A 22,975-nucleotide genomic window follows, 5' to 3' on the forward strand; every position below is an offset into this window, starting at 1 on the left:
AAACCACCCCAGAGAGCCACGCCCCCGCCCAGAAAGCACCAGATGGAGAATGCTGAGAGGGTGGACCCAAACACTCAGCCAGTTCCGTGAAAACCAGGTTTATTCCAAACAAAAGTCCATGGAACACGAGGAGACACAGGGGACACAGGGGACACCGGGGACACAGGGGACACAGGGGACACGAGACAAGTGATGGGATGACCAGCGGCGCAACAAGTGACGAGGGGACAAGTCATGTTGACGAGACGATCCGACAAGGACAACAGAGGGACAGGAGTTTAAATCCACAAGCAAGGGGAGGACACACATCAAGGTTTTCTTGTATAGCTCCAGTTACTCATCACACAATTAAATAGTGGCTTGTTACTAATATAGTTTTATAATCATCTACATAATTTCCAAGTGAGATTTAGTTTCCTCTTATTTCATAAATGTTTAACTCTTCTAGATCATGGGTGTCAAAGGCACAATAGTTCAGGTTCCACATTCAGCCCAGTTTCATCTCGAGTGGGCTGGGAAAGTAAAATAGAGCCACGATAACCTTTAAATTTAAACTTTTTCTTTGTTGTCGGGCAGTTTTGCAAAAAACTAAAAAATTGCCACAGTACCATAGTTTAATATTACATAATGTATTATTGTCTGTACTGCCTCACATCCTTCTGGACTTCATCAAATGCTTCTCATAGAAAAACAATTGTTAGGAATGTGCAGAGGTGGTTTGAGGCAAGGCAGAGAATCTGCATGTCGTTTCTGCATCGAGTATAAATTAGGCTTAATGCCATTAAGAAATTACTCGTAGCAGTACACTGTATAGGCAAATTGCTAAAGCTTAGTACTCATACTACTACTACTACTACTCATCTTTTATAAAAGTGGTATTGGTGCTTCCCTACTGAACTTAGATCACTTCTTTATGAATCCATACTGTTACTATTTCATTTTCCATTCAAATAAGACTTAACTTCTATTTAAGAAATAGATCTGACTTTAGTCCTCATCACCTCATACATCGGCAATAATGGTGGGGAGGCCGGAGCTCTGTACGCCTGTGCAGCTCCGACAGGACGTAAAAAACTGCTGCCAGACGAGCAGGTGCTGAATGATGACACAGCATAAATGAGACCCAACTGCATTAAATCACAGTTATTCTTTCTACTCAAAAGAAACTGTAGAAAACAAACTACTACAAATCAGCATGATTGTGTCTCACATTGTCAGATGAGCCGCAAAAGTGAAACTTGTGGTTGTTTGTTTGGGAAAGTATTGGAATGGTTTCAGTTAAACATTATAACCATGATCATGTGTCAGTCATTCTGCATGACGGTGATTCAGTGCAGCTGTCGAATTATTAACTGTATTAGCTGTAGGGGCATGTTTCCATCACTGATTCATCTGTCGAAAAGTGTCCAGGGAGTTGTGCAAAGTCTGCTTCCCCTTTACAATAACAAAGTGCAGCCGTGGCGGGTTTAAGAAATCATCTCTGATGGTGCTGAGAACTCTCCCCGGACACGTCCTGTGCCTGAAAGTGTGACACTCTGAGGAAACTATTTTCTACGACTCCATGGAGACGCAGAGTCTCGCTGGAGGAAATGCTGAAAGCTCGTCACCCCTCTCCTCCCTACTGTCTCATTTCTCTACATCCTGGCTGTGTGATTCTCATAGTTGCTCTCTTAGTCTCTTTTCTTCCTCTTCTCTTCTCCGTCTTTCATTCTCTGGCTGTGCTGCCCACTTCTTTAACCCCCCCCCCCCCCCCCCCCCTCCACTGATTGCCTACGCATTCATTCTTCTATGCTTGCCTGCTCACTAATGGCCGTGGCAGGTGTTCTCCCAGGTGCCTGAACAGAACGGCCTGGGCTGAGCCTTTTAAAAGCCCTGGCCTCAGCACCTCGCCCCCCCCCCACCCCCCCACCCTGTTTCTGGCACAAGCTGACTTCAGCGGCCTCTGCCACAGAAAGGCTGCACTTGTCTGCTTTCAGACACGTATTGAGTGGGAAAACTGTCCAGTCCTCGGTGTCTCTCTATTGTGGCTCCGTCTCAGACGGGCCATTCGATGCCACACAAACAAAATGCACACACAATACAGGGAAAGTCGAGACTAAAAGGGGGGAGGGATCAATAGTAATACTAACCCCCCCCCAATCAATCGGCAAGTTATTTCTGAACGGTGTCGTATGACTTTCACCTGTTCACAATGGACGACCTTTATTTTGAAGTGGACCCAGTCATGCTTTGCATCCCACCGGGTCCACTTTCACAGATTGACTACATTTCTGCAGCCGTTAACTTTCACTTCTGTGGTTGATGCTGAAATAAGGTCGTATCCTTAACTTTAAAATGTACGCCTCACATTAAAGTTAGGATAGCAGTGTTGTGAGGTGGAAGAAGAAAAAAACTCACCTTGGTAACTTTATGATTACGAGCTCTCAAGTCTTATTGAACTGTGCAAAGAATGTGTGCAAAGTCAAGGGTAGGTTACAACAGATTGTGCTCACTGTGCTTTCTCATATGCAATGTTTGGGGGTATCATCAAATAAAATAATCACAAATGTCACTCATGCTTACCCAGTTGATGTATTTTTTAATTCCTTTCTTTTTACATTTTAATGTCTTTATTATACTTGGCACTCTGATAACTGCTTTGTCACTGCTGCTGCATTAATAACCTGCAAATATGAACTAGCTTTTTCTGAGTGACAATATGACATTTAAAATAATGCTTTTTGATTATGACTAAGTTCCCATTTACTTTCCACTTTACTTTCCTGTTTTCCATTGACTCCCAGTCTGAAATTTCCAGGCAATTGGTAGTTTTATCGTCGAGAGTCACTGTAATAACAATCTGTCCATGCAAATGTCTGTGTACTCCCACTGTCAATGATTACAGAGTGTTGTTCTCTGCATGTGTGCGGTTTCATTAAAAAAGCACACAACAGCAGCCACTAGTGGCCCAACATGTCAAGTATCTCATTTTCAGCATTTCGGCTGTTTCCATGTAAATGGACATTTCTTTCAAAACCTTTTCTGAAATGACAATGCAAAAACAATGTGTTTTCACTTGAAACGTTGTCGTGTGAAAGGCGCTTAACACTCTCTTCCTGTCTGTGATCAGAGAATAAACATGTTACCTCTGCAACATGAAATAATGATAAAGCCATGCTCAGGTGAGGAACACAGATCCTGCATCAGGTAATAAATAAACTGAAAGAAAATACTTCTCCAAACAGCTGCAAGCAACAAACACTTCAGCCCTGATAACTTTTTTGGCAAAACTCTTGACTTTATGAGCCATCTGTGTATATGTGCGTAATATCGCCTGACCTTAAAATAAACATAAAAACACACTGACTCCTGCATAAAAAGAGCAATCTTGATTCAGCAGTATTCAGTACTATAAAAGTGGTATAAAATCGTCTTTTTTGGCAAAAGTCTGGGGATTATATTCAGCCATCACACTTTCACGTTAGACCTCCATTCATGGAAACACGGTATGGAAACAGCTGTTTCAGTCTTGAATTTCATTTATAGATTTACGGATTTTATTCTACTGATCATACTGCTACTTGACATGTCTTGATTTCGACATATTGTTAGATGGACCAGAACACTGGGTGGGGATTTATGGCAGTGCATCAAACTGTTTTAAACTGTACATTAAGACTTCTTTGTGACAGCTGTTCAGTTTATGTCTGAGCTGAACAAAATTACATACAGAGTTCCACATGGCTCTATCCTTGACACACTTTTGTTTGCTATTTACACACTTCCCCTGCCTCTAATCCTGCACAACAATAAAATGAAATAGCATGTACATAATGAGGATGATACACTGATTTACATCAGTCATTCGCCTTGAGACTACAGTCCATTACAAACACCAAGTAGGTATAGTGAACAGGTGAACACCGGTGTGCTTGAACTTAGATAACTATTGTTTTTTGAGCCAAGAGGAACCAATCAAATGCAGTGCTCACATTCAATCTATGAACTTCAAGAGCAGTAAAAAAACATATCTTGGTGTGGACATGGACTCTGACCCAAGTCTGACCAGACACATTAAGACAATGAGAGAAATCTCTCTGTTACCTGAAGAATGCCTGATATCCCGGCAGGATTTACAGGAGCTAATAATGCATTTATCCTATAGAGGACTATTCAAACTCTCTTTACTGGTCTTCCTAACATCTGGTGCAGATTCTATTTCTCATAAACACACAAAGATTGTCACTCAGAATTGACCTCCAGATAAAACTAAAGCTCTACGAGCTCTGAGTGGTTCGGGCCCAGTATACATTTCTCATATTCTGCTTCAGTAGAAACCATCAAGACCTTTGTGCTCATCTGGATCAAACCTGCTTTCCATGTCCAGAGTCAGAAAAAAACATGCAGAAGCTGCTTTTAGCTTTCCTGCAACAGATACATACGATTTTATTCTTTCCAGGTAAGTTCTTCAGCTTTCATTCTTTGCATTTGACTTTTCTCCATAGCCCAGTTATATTAGTGTCAATTCATAAAGACGCTAGCACATAATGAGAAAACCTCTGTGTCATGTGACATGTGCCATGAGGGAGAGCAGACGACTAAACTTGAAAAGAAGGCTGCTGTGTAAAATGCATCAGTGTGTGACAGGTGGTTGGGATATTTCAGGAAAGAATCTCTTTTCATGTTGAAGTGGAGGCTCGGATTAGCAAGTGGGAGATTTTTTGGGGTTGTTTTTTTGTGCGGTGACACAACAGAAGAGAGTATTTTAGGATGCCGCCCTCCTGTGTCTTCTTGGATGGATTTCGTTTACTAGCAAATGAGCATGAGGGTAGAGACCCTCCTCTCTGCTTCACTGGGCAGTTTGTATGACGTCCGCATTGATTTCTGCTTTGGCATCACAGGCAACACCTCCACATCAGCCAGAGCAAGGAAGGATCGACATCATTTCTCTATAGCTCACAATAATCAGAGGACCTGTGTGTGTGTGTGTGTGTGTGTGTGTGTGTGTGTGTGTGTGTGTGTGTGTGTGTGTGTGTGTGTGTGTGTCAGAGAAAGAGAAATGGAGGTTGCTTGTTTTCACTTGCTTGAGATGCACGTGTGCATCCTTCCCACGTGTCACGGCGATGTAAAGATGGCAGATGCCTTTCAGGACAAAGAGAACAGCTTCACAGGGATGTGGAGAACAACACAACCAGGGAGAAACCAAATGAAAACCCTCATAAGTCAACTTCTCTCCTCTAAAACGAGACAACTAGGACATGCAGACAAAGGGCGCATTGATATCGGCGGTGACACACGGGTGGCAGCTGTACACATCATGTCACTCACTTGTGGCCACAGTGAAAGGAGACTTTGTCACACCAAGTGGAGCCTGGTGATGTGCTGTGGAAATGTAGTGCAAATTAATGCAGCGCCTTGTTTGTGAAATAATAACATAATTAATGCTGCAGGGTTGAGTTCCTCTGTTGGTTGCTTGAAAAAAAAAGGTTATACATGTAGGGCAACAACAAGTGGTAGTTTTGCCTAAGCACACGTTGTTATGCAGAATTCTTGCATCTCCAGTTTAAATATACTGTCAGCACTAGAGTGAAACAAACGTACTATTACACTGCAGCTGATTTTATTTGCAGTTAAATTACAGATAACAGAAAGGTCCTTGTTCTTTCACCGTCTGTTTCCACAGCAATTTCAAGTGAAAAAGAAAAACTTTTGGAGCGCTTTGAGTGGCCGTGTACAGTAAAACGACACTCAGAGCTACTGCAAATATAACTTTTTGAGAATGGCTCCCAATGTGGAACTTTTTGAAAATGCACCAGCTCTGTCGTTGTCAAAAACAAGACTTTTGTTCGGGCTCCATCTCCATGCAGACGGCGGAAGTGCTGCTACTACGAATTGGCACCACGGCCACAGTAAATAGTTCTTCTGCACATAAACCAGTAAATGGGCAATAACATCTGCCTCCAGACTGTCATGACTCCCAGTCCATATTCTCCTGGGACTTGGTTGTTTTATTTTGACAGTCACCGTGATCACAATGCAACTTGGTCTTTGCGCCATACAAATGTCTGTGTTCTCCCCGTGTTAATGTTTTTAGCGTATTCTTCTCTGCATGCATGTGTGTGTGCTTTCATTACAAAAACAACCAACATCACCCACGAGTGACCCAACATACCAACTACATCGTTTTCAGTGTTTCAACATTTCCGTGGAAATGCAACATTTTCACGGAACAAAAATCGGATGTGTTTTCACTTGGCACGTCATGTAACCGAGGCCTCTCATTGATGGAGCGATCACCTTCTATGGTGGTACATTTGCATGTGCTCTTTGGGACCGATTCACAAGCCGTTTTTCTAAAGTATCCAATCTTCTTCCTTTACCAATTTTCCTGAAGAGTTTCTATAGCGGATCATCTTCTTCCGTATCCTTTTTCCTCAATGCATCCATGAATCAGGTTATGGGCCTTCCTCTTCTGCTCATGCTTGGCAGCTCCTCATCCATTTCCCCACATAGTTATCATCTCTCCTACATACAAATACTCAACTTCTTACAACAAAGAAACCGAGCAAACTTCCTGCCTTGCCTAGGTTAATTAAATCTGCCTCGCAGCAGGAAAACACTAAAAAGATATCCCTCAGTTATTTTAATCATGGAATCTGAGCACAATCTGAGTGAAACAAGGTCTTTTTCTATTCGCTCCGAGATGGTGACACAGGACTTTAGATTACAACGTTCCACAGTGAGTCCCGCTTGTCATTTGTGACGTGTGATGCAACTGTGGTGCAACTCAGTTCCCCACAGCTAAACGCTCCGGATGATACCAGAGCTACTTTACCGCACAGCATTCACATCGCCACGGGCCTTTCACACACACACACACACACACACACACACACACACACACACACACACACACACACACACACACACACACACACACACACACACACACACACACACACACACACACACACACACACACACACACACACACACACACACACACACACACACACACACACACACACACACACACACACACTCTCACTCCAGTTTAATTATATCCTCTGCTACATATTTATGTTGACTTTCACCCCAACATATGCGCTTCTCTCCTGGAGGCCGTTTTAACTGTCATGCTGATAAATACTACTAGCATTAACTTTTACAACACTGCAGTGGGTTTTGCCTGAACTGGTTTCGCATTATAATTTTAGATGTTGAAAAAAAGATGATTGTCATGATTCACCACACAGAAGAGATGTGACGACCATTTAATGTGAGCCCTGCTACCACTCCATTATGTTTATCTGCCAGGGGTTGGCTTCACTGGAATTTCATTTTGCAAATGGTAGATCTGAGAGTTGCTCACGGCCTTCCTGAGAGGTAATATTGTGGGGAAAGGGTTGTAAGCGTCAGTATTTCCTGCAGTTTCTGGTTAACTGGGAAGGGTATGACCTTCAGGAACAATCATGTGGTCCCTCTACAGACATTCCTGACATGGACTCTTATCGTCTCCAGGGAGACATGGATTTAATGCTATTCTAGTCAGGATGTGGGTTTTTGTGCTTGTGTTATACTTGAATTAAAAAAACAACAACAACCACACTGCATTGTCCAGTAAATGAATTAGAAATACAAGCATTCATCTATTTTATCATAAAGTCATTCCACAGGCCATGTTGAACTCTGCTTTGCTTTCCTGGGCCATATGTGTGAGACCTGATTTAAAGACACCTAATCATGTAAACTATGGGAAGAAACTGGAGTACTCAGAGTAAACTCATACATACACAGAGAAAACATGCAAACTGCACACAGGAAGACCTGCAAGCCTGGACTCAACCTGAATATTCTGCCATCCACTGTTACATCGTGTTCATTTATGACCCTGGACTCAGTCGTGATGCCCTTGGGTCTTGGGTCTTGGTCTTGATTGGGTCTCTGCCCCTTTTAAATCTTGGTCTTGACTTTAGGTTAGGTGACTTGACTATAACACTATTGGATTGAAGTAAACTGGAAGGTTTAGGATTACCCTCCTGCCTACATTCCAAAATAAATCCAGTATTTCCATTATTGTGTTAATTATTCATGTGATTGTTGTTTAAAACCGTCAATTAAGAATATTAGGTTCTGTTGACATCACATTAACATTTGAATTTTCACTTGGCTGTTAAACCAATGGTGATAAAAAGTAAAAAAAAAAAAAAAAAAGCATCATGAAGTGCTGGGATGGAACTGACAGGACAGTTATAAGGACATTTCTGGGAATGTGATGAAAGCGGTGGTGGACAGGACTTCGAGCCCGCTGCTTTGTTGCTCCCGGAGTCTGTTTCATTACCAACAAAGTCTTTGTAGTGTCTGAAAACATGTCTGTTTAAAAAGTTGATCAAAGCTGTAAAACACAGCCGCCTGTGGTGGGTTCAGGTTGAGAGACTTAAACCTCTTTCTATGAGACTTCTGTGATAAGCAGCTCCCAAAGCGTCTAATCAGACGATGTTTATGCTCTCCAGAAGTCATCAAAATATTACACACTTATCATAAATGGATGAGGCATGTTGCTTCTCTTCCATATCAGTTAAATCATCAGAAGATGGCACTTATCAGTCTTTTATGAGCTTTCTTGAGTTAATTCAGATGGAAACCAGAGTTCACGTCCTAAACCTCACACACATCTACGAATAGAGACAGATCTTGACTTATTTTTAGAACTATAAAAGAAAGATGACTTCTCCATGAACCAGAATCATGACTCAAGATGATTTAACACATGATTTAATTACAGCTGAGACTTTGGTGGTTTTCGTAGAGTTTAACTGAAGCTTCAGGAGCTTGGCCAGGCCTCAGCCTCTCTCACTCTACTATACAGTCTATTTCAGAGGTCCTCAATAGGCGGCCCGAGCCAACTGTCTGGCCGGCGCCGGCCCATTAGCTGCACATCAGTGTGAAATAAACTGGAATTTGTGGGGGGGAAATGCGCTGCTCTACCTTGTTTGGACCTCATCCCACACCGTAGTCGGAGCCGGAGTCAATGCGCGCTCTCCTGGGACGTCCAAAGATTTCTATTTCACGATCCGCGAAGTCGACCAGGAAAAGCTTCAGTTGAACTGTGACTTCCTGGACTGAACAGGTTAGTTTTATATTACCGGTCCATACTTGATCTGCAGCAGACCGGAGCTGTGCGCTGCGGCGGGCTGCTGTGACGTTGCACATCGTATTTTTCTGTCATCAATCTGTCAGGAATGTGGAGAATCTGGAGAATCTGTTCTTATCAGTTGTGGATTTTGCTGTGAGAGACGTGTCCAGCTGGCCAGGACGCATCGAGCAGCAGAGGACATGAGAATCACCGTCTCAGGTGCGTCTGGTGGAGGCGCCGGGTAAGTCAGGTCAGCAACTGGGTATAAAAACATCTGACTCCCCCCCCCATGACTCCACCCCCCCAGTTCTTCTCCCAGCAGCTACTGAACAGTGGACACACTCCAGAGTGCTCAGCATTCAGAGAACCTCCATGGAGTTGATCAGAGAGGAGGATGCTGCAGGGAGCGAATGCTGACACTCTGTAGAACACATCAACACATCACTACTAATCCACACGCTCAGTTACTAACTTCACCAGTACAGGTGGTTCTTGATGTTCTTGAAAGATTATTATTATTTTTATTGGAGCCAAAAAGATGTTCCAGGAATATGAGGAATGTCAGGCCCTTTTAAGAACCATCTTCAGATGCATTAGGTCACATGAAGAACTCAGGAATGTGGCAGGAATGATGGAAAATGATCTTGGTAACTGTCTGATAGTACTGCAACAAGAAGAGTGGAGGATTGGGTGGAGGATTGGGTGGAGGAGTGTTCTTCACCTCTGATCTCTGACTTAAAGAAACAGAATCAGAAACAGACTTTCTGATGCTCATCTTGACCTCAGGACTGAGACGACAGGATACATCAGAGGGATTTCCTCATCCCATCACTTTTCTCACTGTTTGGTCAGTGAATTCATTCGTTTTTGTTTATTTGGCATCTAACTGGTGTATTAGAACAAAAAATACAACAATAGTAATAATAAGTTATATATCAGTTTTTAGACTTCACATAATTAAAAACAAATGGATGAAATGAGAAGAGAAACCAAAGCAGCACTGAAACAACAATTATGGAATTTAAAAAGTAACAAACTGTAAATCTCTCCTGTGTTTCTGTCTCCGTCTCTCTCAGTCACTAAATAAGTAGATAGTTGGTTTTACACTTACTTTTTTGGTTTTACTCTTACTCCTTTTCAAGGGCGCTTTTTAATGTGACCCTCAACAGAAGTTTTGAAAATCCCAGGCTTCAATTATTACTACAACCTTGACTACTGCTACTCATAATAATAATGATAATAACAACAATAATAATAGTAATAATGGTAACATCAGCTGACATTTGCAATTAAAACAACTTTTACTTACACAGTGCAAAAAACCTGCAGCCGTTCCGGCCCTGGTCTGACATGCTGGTCTGACATGCTGGTCTGACATGCTGGTCTGACATGCTGGTCTGACATGCTGGTCTGACATGCTGGACTGACTTTGGTCCTCGGGGGGAATAATTGAGGAGCCCTGGTCTGTTTGTTTCCATTATGCCCCTCCCGCCATATAGATCTAATCATCTTCCTGTCTCATCATCCAAACTCATTTCATGCCTTCATCCCCTTCCTGCATCCCTCATTTAACCCATTGAATATATTCCCACACTCATACAATAACTCATTATATCACATCCATCCTTCATTTCATTCATTCATCGTCCTCCAGCATCCCTTTCTTAACTGGTTTACTCATTCACTCTTTCACACACCAATGGGACGTCACTTTTGCCGTTTATTGAAGGTATATCTTCACCTTGGACATGAGGAAGGTTTAACTACCCTTTGTTAAATGAATAACACACCTGGTTTATAACCATGGCGTCTTAAATCAAACAATCAAGATGATTAAAAGTCCCATAATGGTTTTCTAACAGTAAAGGTTCTCCATTACCCATGTATGAAGAAGAAAGTCTGTCATCTCCCTCACTTGCTCCACTTTTAAGCGAATGTGTGCTCATACAGGCGCATCAGAGTTGTTCTCTTCATGATGTCATGCGGGGAAATAATCCCTCCCTCTTGAAGTGGATACTCACTTTGACTCTCCCACCAGTACATGAGCTCTGCGCTAGCAGGCGACATTTTTTTCTCCTCGCAAACACGACCGGTAAACAGACATGGAGTAGGTGTGGACAGACACAGCTCATAAGCATTTAAAGGTACAGAAACAGCCTGTTCTCAGTAGAGCTCACGAGAAGGACTTTTAGACCGGCTGAAATTCAGGACCAAGACAGAATTCGGGGAAATACACTTTGAATGCAATGTTGTTGGGCCTCTGACACCGATATGAAAAAGTGGAAAAATGGTATAATATGGGACCTGTATAATCTGTATAATATGCTGTGTTTCCTCTGGGATGTTTTTCAGCAGCCGGGAGCAGCCTCCATTGATGTGTGAATGTGATTAACGATGCAAAGCACTTTGGGGCTGTTCACGCAGTTGGAAAGCCCTATATAAGCAAAGTCCATTTACCATCCAAATCAAACATAAACCAAAGTTTGAAGTGAAATGTGGCCACCAATTCACAGTAATTTGAGGTCCAGTGTCTTGCTCAAAGACACTCATGTATAGATGATGGAGATGGGGGCTCGAACCTACAACATTGCAATTGGAGGAAAACCCTAACTTCCCATTCCTAACTGCCTTCCTTCCTGAATGAATGAAAGGAAGGAATCTATTCATCTACTTTCTGCAAGTCCAGCCTGATCAGATGACCCAAATCTTCACCTTCTTTTCAAATCTTCCTCATTAAACTTCCAATGTGGAGAGTGAAATGTAACGGCGATGGAAGCAGACAGACCACAAACAGCCTTGGTTTCTCAATATACGTAACACTACAAAACAATGCTGCTGCTACGTCTAATGCCCACAATTCATTTCAAAATTAGCTTCTCGTGGCTGCAGGCTGTGAACGCCACAAACAAGCACTACAAAAATAAGAGCACATCTCCCACATGAGTGGTCCAAGGAAAATCAAGGTTCAATCCCATTTCCAATAGAAGCGAGCGGCCATCGTAACACAATTTGGACATTATTCAAGCAACCACAAAATATTATGTCACAAAAAGGAGAAAACGTGCATGCCTACCTGTATGAGCGACATGTTACTGAGGTCCAGTCTGAAGAGGTGGTTTCTGGAATGAGGAGAGATGGAGAGGACACTGAGAGTCTGGTCCTCATCCAGGAAAGAGTAATTACCAATGCATAATGAAACATTAGAGAAGAGCTGCTGTCAGCCTTGTACAAAGAACATTAAAGACCATATTGTAGCTAACTGCCAATCTGAAGTCATTGTTTTCAGTCTCATGTGAGCCCACGGTTTCTAACTTTCACGTACGTTTGTATGTATTTGGCTTTTAACAAGGTCAAACTGGGAAAAGGTTGAGCTCAAATCATTCCATGACAATATGCACACTAATAACCAAACACAGACTGCACTGGAATGACGTATTTCTTTCAATTTCATCCCTCCTGCAAAAATCCAAAGCTTAACTTGGTCCTGAGAGGCCTCAGCAGAGCACTTTAGGAGCGTCATTATCCATAAACCGCACAGTCAGAAAGAGTATCACATTCTCAGTAATGTGTTCTGTGGGGTGAGAAAGCTGAGTGGATTTACAGTTTCTTACCTGGCACCAACAATAAGCTCATTTCTAGTCAGGTCAAGGGTGAGTTGGGAGTAGTCTCTCACGCCAGGGTGGGAGAAAGTGGAGATCCACGGACTGAGCGCTGCGAGGGAAGAAAGAACGAGGAGTTAGAAAATGCTAAATCCCATCAGGAGATGAAGGCCATGGCACCTATAAACAAAGCTCAAGCAAAGAGTTTAGTTTATAACTGCGCCTAGAAAATTCTGTTTTTTATCTGTTTTAGAATGAGGTGGAATTATTCCTTAATCCATTATCTATACCACGTTTATCTAACTTAAGGTTGTGCGAGCCGATCCGAACCGACAGGAGGTGAAGAGCAGGGTACACCCTGGAAAGGTCACCAGTCAATCACAGACACAGTCACAGACAGGAGACAACAATTCATTTTTTATTGCGTAAAGAAACCAGCAAAGCTCTGAACTAAGAATTGGACCCAAGGCAAGAATGCTAAACACAACAGTGATAACCTGGGGAAATGACACTTTAAAGCTGGAAATGGCCCCGTTCAGCTCAGCGAGCCTCATGTCGACTGTTAACATGCTCGCCTGCTGATGGCTGCCCGGACGCCTTCATTGGAGGCAGGTCCTGACATGTGTGCTGACATAACGAGCTTCAGCATTAACTCTTGCAGTGCTGGCCGCTGGCTTCATCGAGTTGTTAAGACCATCATCTCTGGCAGTGCCTCCCTCTTTTAGTCTACCTTTAGGCCTCGTCATCTTGGGTGTTCACTTAAAATACATTGAGTGGGGTTTAATAATGACTTAGGGAGAGGTAAAGATGAAGCTGAGTCGGAGCTCCAAAAACAAGTCTACTCCATTTGAGACCCTACTTCACCCTGTTGGTCAGCTTTAAAAGGCGCTGCTGCAGCAGCAGCCTGGAAACTCAAATGACCACTTTATTTATTATATTTTAACAACTTTTAAAGTACTGTGGTTAATAATGACATTGTAAAGGTGTTACTGGAGTTGAAGACGGTGGAGGAGAGAGCTCCCCGCTCTGTAACTGTCTCCTACAGAGAAGGACAGAAGTGTCCAGGCCTCATCGGACACAACAATCCTGATCCAAGCTGACATCTGGACAAACACGGCTCCGTGTGGTGCACGGCGCTCAGACCTCCGCACGGTCTGAAGCTGGCATTTACAAATCAAAATTTCAAAGCGGCAGAGCAGAGGGGGCCGCCTGCCGGGGCTTTTAATGTCACAGTGAAAAGTGCAGGAAAAGAGCATTTTTCTCCTCAATGCCGATGTGCAGACGTATAAACTGATTTCACCACATGGGAGTTTGTACTGCAAAAAGGGATTTGTCAAATTTCCAGGGCTGCACACTGCCTCACAGCAGTTAGGGGGCTTTTCAGATTCCTTTAACTACATTGTAAATCTGTGCTCAATAGATTTCAGCTGTTTCTACAAATAACATAATACGGACACCTACAGTTCCCTCCATTGTAAGCTCACTCTTAAATATGTACTGTGTTAATCTGTTTCACTGTATTCCAAAAAACTGATTCTGAAAACTTCATGACTTTGTTAGATGGATAAGTTACCGTCATAAATCAAAATGTATGATTTAAAGAAATGAAAGTCCATCCTGCTTGTGTTCAGACGACACTCGCTCTGCAGCAGAGGACCACTGGAGCTGCACCCCGACCGACTGGTGTTGCTGCTTTGATGCCCACCAGAGTGCAGGAGGCATTTTCACACCTACACTGCTGCGCTGGTGTTCAGGCCCACAATGAGACGGCGCTGAACTAAAAACAGCAGGTGTGAAAAGAGTTTCATGGATAGAAGTGCAGGTAATTTCAGACAGAGATGGAGGAAGAGGATCTGTTTTAGCACTAAGGTGAGATGAGATGAGATGAGATGAGATGAGATGAAAAACTATTTTAAAAAAGGGTGTAAAAATGAAAAGTGCACAATTCCCACATCAGAAATTGTATAAAATGTACAGGTGATACATATAAAACAAAACAGTTCAATAAAAGGATAAAGCATGGGTAGTATGAAAAGCATAAAGAAATAGTAAAAGTAGAGTAGAGTAAAAAGTCAACAGCTCACATGGTGTTGAAGGCCAAAGAGAAGAGGGGGTTTTAAGATGGACCGAGGCACTCCACCACTCTGGGGCAATGACTTCCAGTTACTCAGCCCAAACTACCAGACTACTGTAATACCCTTCATATCAGCACATCTTAAAGAAAGAAGGTATACTTTATTCACCTCCTTCTCTGTATTTAAACCATCTACTTCATATTTAACTTGTCAGCAGTCGGATTCAAACCTGTGACCTGCAAAACACAAGCCCGCCAAATCCTGTATATTAAGATGTTCAACAAGTTTTTCCTCTGCTGCAACTAATATGCAGTACCTGTTGTGGTGCTAAAAGCTTATGATAATAAGAGAATGATGCATGCCTAATTGCATTAACAACATCTCCAGGCTCATTGAGATAAGACAAACAAGAGCACACAGCACTTGAAGTGAGGTGCTCATTTATCATTCCAGAGAAACACTCTCTCTGTTAAATATTAATAACAGACACCATGTGACTCATTTTGTGATTATCGGGGATTTAATCACGTGACAGTTAAAGTGTTTTTAAGTCTCAGCACCGCTCTGATGGCGTGCAGATTCTGCTAATGCCCCCCTCCTTTTCTCTCTTGCTATAAATATTTATACTGACAGCATATGCATATAGATTGTCTCCATTCCTCACACCCTGATGCTTCTATGGTTTGACCATGTTTGACATGCAGGGTGGGTGTATCAGCCATGCAAGGCCGGTACGAGGAGGCGGCGTGCGGGGCCATCTGTGCATCACTTTGATTAATGGCTGCAGGAAGCTGGGGGGGCTGTAGACCCGAGATGTCATGGAAACAGACATGAAGTTGATTTAAAGAAATCCGACACAAGCCAGGGTTTGCATCTGTAAACAGAGTGATAATGTGTGTCCGATAAATGGAGGTGATAATTCGTACGCACGCTAGAAGGATTATTCAATTTATTTAAACACGGACCGGATTGACACAAGCAGAACTCAACAGGTACAATAACAGCAGGCAGAAGCTGTATTTGCTGGCTAAAATAAACCAAGACGGTCTTGATTTTTGGGATTTTCCTCTATTGATTTTCTTTTGCTCCAACACCGTTTAAACTTTAAACTAAATCACCTGTAGAGACAGAGGTTTGTTGGATTATTTTAACTTGAATTCTTCTATGTAGTCTGCCATTTTAGCTTCACCGTTAGAGACAATAGGATCACATCCTTCATGTGTTTTTCCCTCCATTTTCTACCATGATGGTTTCACTGATACTCAAGAACAATAACCTGTTGATGTATAAACAAGGAAGTGACTGCAAACAAGAGCCCGCCTCAGAGAACAGACGTCCACTACGAGTGGCCAGAGCGGTCCAGGGTCATAGGGAGGGCCCGGATAGGGAAGTCCGCCTCTCTGATTCAATAGTCTGTGTTAGTATAGAATCTCTCGCTTTCCTTCACCTTCAGTGTTTGGGAGAGCACGACCGTCCTGTGCAGCTGACCATGTTCTGAGAATGTCTTTGTTTAATAAATAATTGTGTTAATTCGTAACAATCTCAGAGAAAATAGACATAAAATTATATCTAACAGGTTCGACTAAAACAAAAGAGATGTCAGAGAGTCGTACGGCTGGTGAAATTCAAGCCTTTTGACCAATTTCCACAATTCTCAACTATGCGGTGGCTGGAAAGTCGGTGGAATTTCAATAAATCTCTTTTCTCAACGCATTTACTTCGAGATGCACTCAGAATATATATATGGAAATGTGTGCATGTGTGTGTATGTATATGTTCTCATGTTGCACCAGCGAGGAATCGAACCCGAGCCTCCCGTGTGGCAGGCCAATTTCAAAGAGTTGCTGTTTCCTCCGTTGCGTACGGTCACTTCCCATCTCTGTGTCGACGCTGCGACTGCGCATGTGCACTACCGCCATAGTGAATAGTTTTCTGCACATGCTCAGTTCAGACAATCAGAACAATGTTTTCCTCCAGAGTGTCATGACTCCAAGTCCATGTTCTCCTGGGACTTGGTACTTTAATTTTGGCAGTCACCATAATAACAATCTAACTTTGTGGTTTTATTTTGACAGTCACAGTAATAACAATCCAACTTGGTGGTCTGTCCTCTAGAATGTCTGTGTTCTCCTATTGTTAATGTTTAGAGCGTAAAGTTGTCTGCATGCATGTGTGTGAACTGATCTCACCATTAGCAGACGAAACACACCGAGAAAGATTGATGCAGAGCAACAGCAGCTCGTCAAAATCCTGAAACAAGCTGCTTTTTATCAGATGATCATTCTCCCACTGAGCAATGTGATTGGGCCCCCCCACAGAAGGCCTCCTCAGCTCCTGCACTGTGTCATCATGCAACACACCAAACACCCTGGACAACCTCCAGAAATACCAAACGATGTTGTTTGAGGGGGAAAAATGACAGATTGTGTCAATAAAACAAGCGTATTAAAACACGGCACATGACATGAACCATAAAGCAAGAAAGTGCTGAGGAGAAAGAAGACGACTAGAGAATCATTTCCACGGAGGCGTTATGCAGCTCTCAGTAAAAACAGGAGCAGTTAGTGTTCAGTTCACAGAGTTTAATGCGGTGCATAAATCACTAGACATTTTCTTACGGCGAAGCATTAAGCATGTAGAAACTCCAAATCACAAATATCTTCTCAGGAGCTGAGTTTGATTTGGAGCTTGTGAAGCTTGTTTAGCTCACGGCCGTCCGGGGTCTTTCACTGGCCGACATTTATCCTGCTGCTTACAAGTACTTTTATACACACTGCTCAGTCCTTCGACTCATAACCCGTCTGTCCGGGTGGAGTTATAAAAAAACAAAACAAGGGACAATGAAACAGAATAAATGTGATATCCTCAAGCACCACTTGATGAATAATCACTCTGGTTTTCTCCCACTTCTGCAGTCGTCAGGCAGATGGATTGATGCATTCGCTGGTGACTGCCAGCGGGACGAGGACAGTGGCTGTGACATTCGTCTCAACCTTTCCTGTCTTTCTTCCAAACACAGCCAGCATGAGGCGGAACGGAGCCCCGACCGACGGGAGTCTGCTTAAAATTGGAAAATGCCAACATATGACGGAGATTAGTGGCAGGAAGCACAACAAACGGAGGATCCCGGGACGCAACGCACGCATGGTTCCATCGGTTTATCACATAAACCCCGATGGAATTTCAGATTCCTTAGAGTTCCAAACTGGGGAAAAAAAGTTTGATAAAGATTCAATCTCACCTTCATCTAATCCCTTGCAGGGATTGTGGTGCTGGAATATCAGACAGTGTCAGCTATTAAGGGCCAAGGTGCACCTTCAAATATAGATGGTATATTTTAAAAGACAGGTACATTTAGCAGGTGTGTGATGAGGCCTCTCCAGACAAAATGTGTTTCAAAAGGTGCAGAGCAGAATATTTGAGATTGAGGTGCCATTTTTATACAATTTGTTGGAAAGTGGAGGGACACTTAACGGAGTAGCTCCCAGCTAGAAGCATTCAGAGCAGAAATAGTAGGGCAGGTGGCATTTAGTCCTGGGGAAGCTGCTCACTGCACAACCCAGTCCAGAAAGTTTGTCGGATGACTTCAGGCTTAAAGGACTGACAAGTTTCACTACTTTATAAAAGTGTCGTTCTCAGCATATCCACAGCTTGTTTCCCCTGTTGGTGTAAGTGAGCTCCTGTAGTTTCATCAACGTTGCATTGTGGGTCGTTACAGGAACGGCTCACTAATGATTGGACTTGGTGAAGAAAAGACTCCAGAGCTGATTCAATGCTTCATAGATAATTTGGTCCAACAACTCAAGAAACATGCAAAAAATACTATCAAGAACAGTGATGTGAATATTCTATTTTAGATATAGGGCAGGAGTCTGAAACCTGCGGCTCTGGAGCCACGCATGAGAAAGTAAGATATAGAACCAAATTATTGGTATGATGCATTTCTGTGACGCTCAATATGTGGAACGATCTAGACAAGGAAGAAAAAGAATCGAAAACACATGCAAGATTTAAAAATGTAAATGAAACCAGCAAGTTATTAAAATACAAAGAAATGTAAGAACATCATACCATTGCCATGTGAGAAAACTCTGATATGAGTGAACTCTTTTGCACGAATAAAGAAATAAAATTCAAAATGTGGTTGGAGAAACTGCACAGAAACCAAGTGAACATGGAGCGTCCTGCATCGTGGAGCTCGTCGTCAAGGAAACATGAAGCTGCCAACATGAAAAGTCATTTTGGTGTGAAAGACCTTTGGACTCGCCAGCATGGGGTTTTCGATTTGCAAAAATGTGTTGTATTAGTAAATGTAAAACATCAATTCATCTCCAAAACACAATTTATCAAATTTAAGGACGAGTGTAAAGTTTTAGATCAGGGGTGTCCGACACTTTAGTTCAGCCAAAGTCCAGTCTCCATTCTGTTCACCAGGGCAGAAAGAAGGTGCAAACAGACGAGCTGTTTGTCTGAACTGGAGTTCCAGCCTCTCCGCCGCGGCGCCTCCTCGACACCAGTCTTCTTCAGGAACCTCGACTACACATTCACCTCAAGTGTCACGATAAAACCTGCGGCTGCTTTTCAGGTTGAGCGGAGAGCCACTCCAAGCCTTCCATCTCAAGTAGTGTTCAAGTCAATGAGGTACAGGACGAGCTGGAGTCGTGCCTCGGTGCACTCAGGTGAGCCGTGGCTTCCTCTTTCACTACGTCTCCACGCCGGGTTCCTTCATATGAAGAAAAGCCACAGAAACCAGTCACGTTCGCTGGTTTTTGCTTTTTAATTAAAAATCAGAGGCATTAATGACGGTAATAATCCATCACAGCAGTTTTACTCAATTTCAAGTGTCTGGATTACACTTCCCAGGATTTGAAAGGTTGTACAGATATTCATTGATTTAAAAGAACTGTAGAGGTACAGTAAGATGTAGGCTACTGAAAATCAACCGTGTGCAATATCAGATCATCTATTTTAAAATGTTTCATGTCAGGTGCACTCAAAGAGAAGGACTATTTTATTCTCGCTGCTCCTTTCCAGTCATTGAGGTGTTGATTTGAAAATGTAGGGTTCATTAATGTACTCTGCTTCCACTTTCATGGAAAGAACAAAATAATTAATAAAATAAAATACAAGAAAATACACGGCAGGCTGAAATGGGGCAAAAAGCAGGGGGTGTTATGGAGACATAACCAGTCCATCATGAGGAAAAAACCCCTACAGCCAATTATTCACCATTAAATAAATCAATAAATCAATAAATGAATGAATGAATGAATGAATGAATGAATGAATGAATGAATGAATGAATGAATGAATGAATGAATGAATAAATGCACAGGGATATGATGCAAACTCCATCGACTGAGCATGTGCAGAAGAACTATTGACCACAGCCACATGTGCAGGAGCAGTGTTTCACAAAAGTTGTGTTTTATCCCGTTTCCATGGTGACAGAGTTGGAGCAGTTTTCACAAAGCTGGGTTTTCAGCACCGCCGTCATGTCAACAGCGGCCCAGAACACAATGAAAGTTCTGAGTTAGATGAACTGTTAAAGATGAAGGGAAAAAAATACAAGTTAAGTAGAAATAAAATGAGTTTAACTGAGCAAGTCAAAGTTTCCCTTTGGAGAAGAGGTAGAAATCCTCTCACACCACGAGAAACCACAGGCAGAGGACGGAGCTCTGATGACCTTTAAAAACAAATTATATATTTCATCGCATTTCCTCACTTTCTCGCTCTCAGCGTGAAAGCTCCCGCTCACCTGAAATATCCCGCACTGTGTCAGACTCTCCCGTCATTAGTATTATAATCAGACAGCGAGCTGATTTCTCCCCTCCAGCTCTGCGCTGTTTAATGAGCTATGAATGACAAATATTACACTGAAGGTAGCTGTCTATCATCTACCGTTGGGCAGGAGGGTCTTGCTCATGAAAACACAACTCAGAGAAGGAAGTGCAATATTAGTAAATCGCTGTCTTCAGGGCAGTGAGGTTGAGCCAATATTGTTAACAGAGCGGGTCATGTGACCCGGCTGTGGTCGGTGAATGAAGTGTCAATTATCAGACATATGAAGGCTTTCTGCCTCCGTTTGGATCAGCCAACACAATAATAGGTGTGTTCAGAGAAATCCACAGGAAGGAGTCACTGCTGAACACACATCTACATTAGATGTACATTCAAATGTCCACTAAGAGGGAAGAAATGTCCCTGGATCCAGTCCCCACGGGACATTTCAATGTGTGTGTGTGTGTGTGTGTGTGTGTGTGTGTGTGTGTGTGTGTGTGTGTGTGTGTGTGTGTGTGTGTGTGTGTGTGTGTGTGTGTGTGTGTGTGTGTGTGTGTGTGTGTGTGTGTGTGTGTGTTTTCTCTTGTTTCCTCTCATAGTGCAAAAAACATGGATGAAGGTGTGAATGTGTGAAAGAAACAGGAACCCATTAGACGACAGCATTTGAAATGAAAACGCATCGTTTTTGCGTATTTGTAACAGAAAACGTTTCCATGGTTTGGAAAATAATGTCCGTTTACACAAAAACAGCAGAAACTCTTAAAGCGATGTAGTTTTCATGAGAGGCCACTAGTGGGCACTGATGGTTGTTTCTGTAATGAAACTACACACGTACACATACGACAGTATTCTATAAACATTAACAATAAGAGCACAGAGACGTTCCAGTGGACAGACTGGATTGTTATTACTATAACTGTCAAAATAAAACTACCAAGTTGGGTTGTTATTACGGTGACTGTCAAAATAAAACTACCAAGTTGGATTGTTATTACGATAACTGTCAAAATAAAACTACCAAGTTGGATTGTTATTACGGTGACTGTCAAAATAAAACTACCAAGTTGGATTGTTATTACGATAACTGTCAAAATAAAACTACCAAGTTGGATTGTTATTACGGTGACTGTCAAAATAAAACTACCAAGTTGGATTGTTATTACGGTGACTGTCAAAATAAAACTACCAAGTTAGGTTGTTATTACGGTGACTGTCAAAATAAAACTACCAAGTTGGATTGTTATTACGGTGACTGTCAAAATAAAACTACCAAGTTAGGTTGTTATTACGGTGACTGTCAAAATAAAACTACCAAGTTGGATTGTTATTACGATAACTGTCAAAATAAAACTACCAAGTTGGATTGTTATTACGGTGACTGTCAAAATAAAACTACCAAGTTAGGTTGTTATTACGGTGACTGTCAAAATAAAACTACCAAGTTGGATTGTTATTACGGTGACTGTCAAAATAAAACTACCAAGTTGGATTGTTATTACGGTGACTGTCAAAATAAAACTACCAAGTTAGGTTGTTATTACGGTGACTGTCAAAATAAAACTACCAAGTTGGATTGTTATTACGATAACTGTCAAAATAAAACTACCAAGTTGGATTGTTATTACGGTGACTGTCAAAATAAAACTACCAAGTTGGGTTGTTATTACGGTGACTGTCAAAATAAAACTACCAAGTTGGATTGTTATTACGATGACTGTCACATTAAAACTACGAATCGGCTCCTTCGGCCTTGAGCTGAATATTTTCTAATGCAAATCAAAGTAAACCAGCACCGTATGTTTTGTTTTGGGGGTTTTCAGCAAAAGTTTCTTAGTATTTCTTTTTACGCAACTCACACCTTATCTGGCTAAAATTCCTTGAAACATGTTTTGTTTGGTCTTTTTCATACCCCCCCCCCATGCATGCCAGTCTCCAGCCCGTCACACATGTCTGGTTCTCCACTATCTCCCCTATTTCCACTGTGTCTGACTTGCAGAAGCTGATCGTTGGGGAGAAACTTCCCTGCGTCATTGGAGCACAACTCTCCCTTTATCCCTCCACTGTCTCCCTTCCCTCCTCCCCCCCGCCTGAACCCAGATAGAGTCGAGACGGAGCCGGTGGGAGCCGGGGACCGGGGGCCGCTGGAGGAACGGAGCCGGGGGCCAGGAGGCTAATAGCCTCTCAGCCAGTGACCGGTAAAGATGTCCGTGTGCCTCTTTCACAGAACCAGCGGTGGAGCCACATCCAAAGCTGCTGACAGCTCCACTGAGCTGGAGCTGTGTCATAAAAACTGAGAGAACTGTGAGCAGTACGGTCAGGGAGAGTGAACGGAGGGAAGATAAGCACCACAGTGGACACACACTCTGCCGTCTGCAGAGGAACAACAAGAAGGAGGGAAGACGGAA

At 42.5% G+C, this 22,975-nt stretch overlaps 1 protein-coding gene across 1 annotated transcript in view; it reads right to left on the bottom strand.

Moving 5' to 3' along the window:
• The window catches only part of sema5ba (sema domain, seven thrombospondin repeats (type 1 and type 1-like), transmembrane domain (TM) and short cytoplasmic domain, (semaphorin) 5Ba), a gene marked incomplete at its 3' end in the record, with an annotated part of 276,170 nt that overhangs the window by 138,585 nt on the left and 114,610 nt on the right, over positions 1-22,975 (bottom strand). The window contains exons 4-5 of the mRNA XM_080478145.1: positions 12,727-12,826; positions 12,189-12,234 (exon numbers count right to left, since the gene is read on the bottom strand). Of these exons, the coding sequence (XP_080334271.1) occupies positions 12,189-12,234; positions 12,727-12,826 (146 nt within the window). The remainder of the gene's footprint in view (positions 1-12,188; positions 12,235-12,726; positions 12,827-22,975) is intronic.

This window comes from Lipophrys pholis, assembly GCF_963383615.2.
Source record: "Lipophrys pholis genome assembly, chromosome: 13".
Classification (NCBI taxonomy): domain Eukaryota; kingdom Metazoa; phylum Chordata; class Actinopteri; order Blenniiformes; family Blenniidae; genus Lipophrys; species Lipophrys pholis.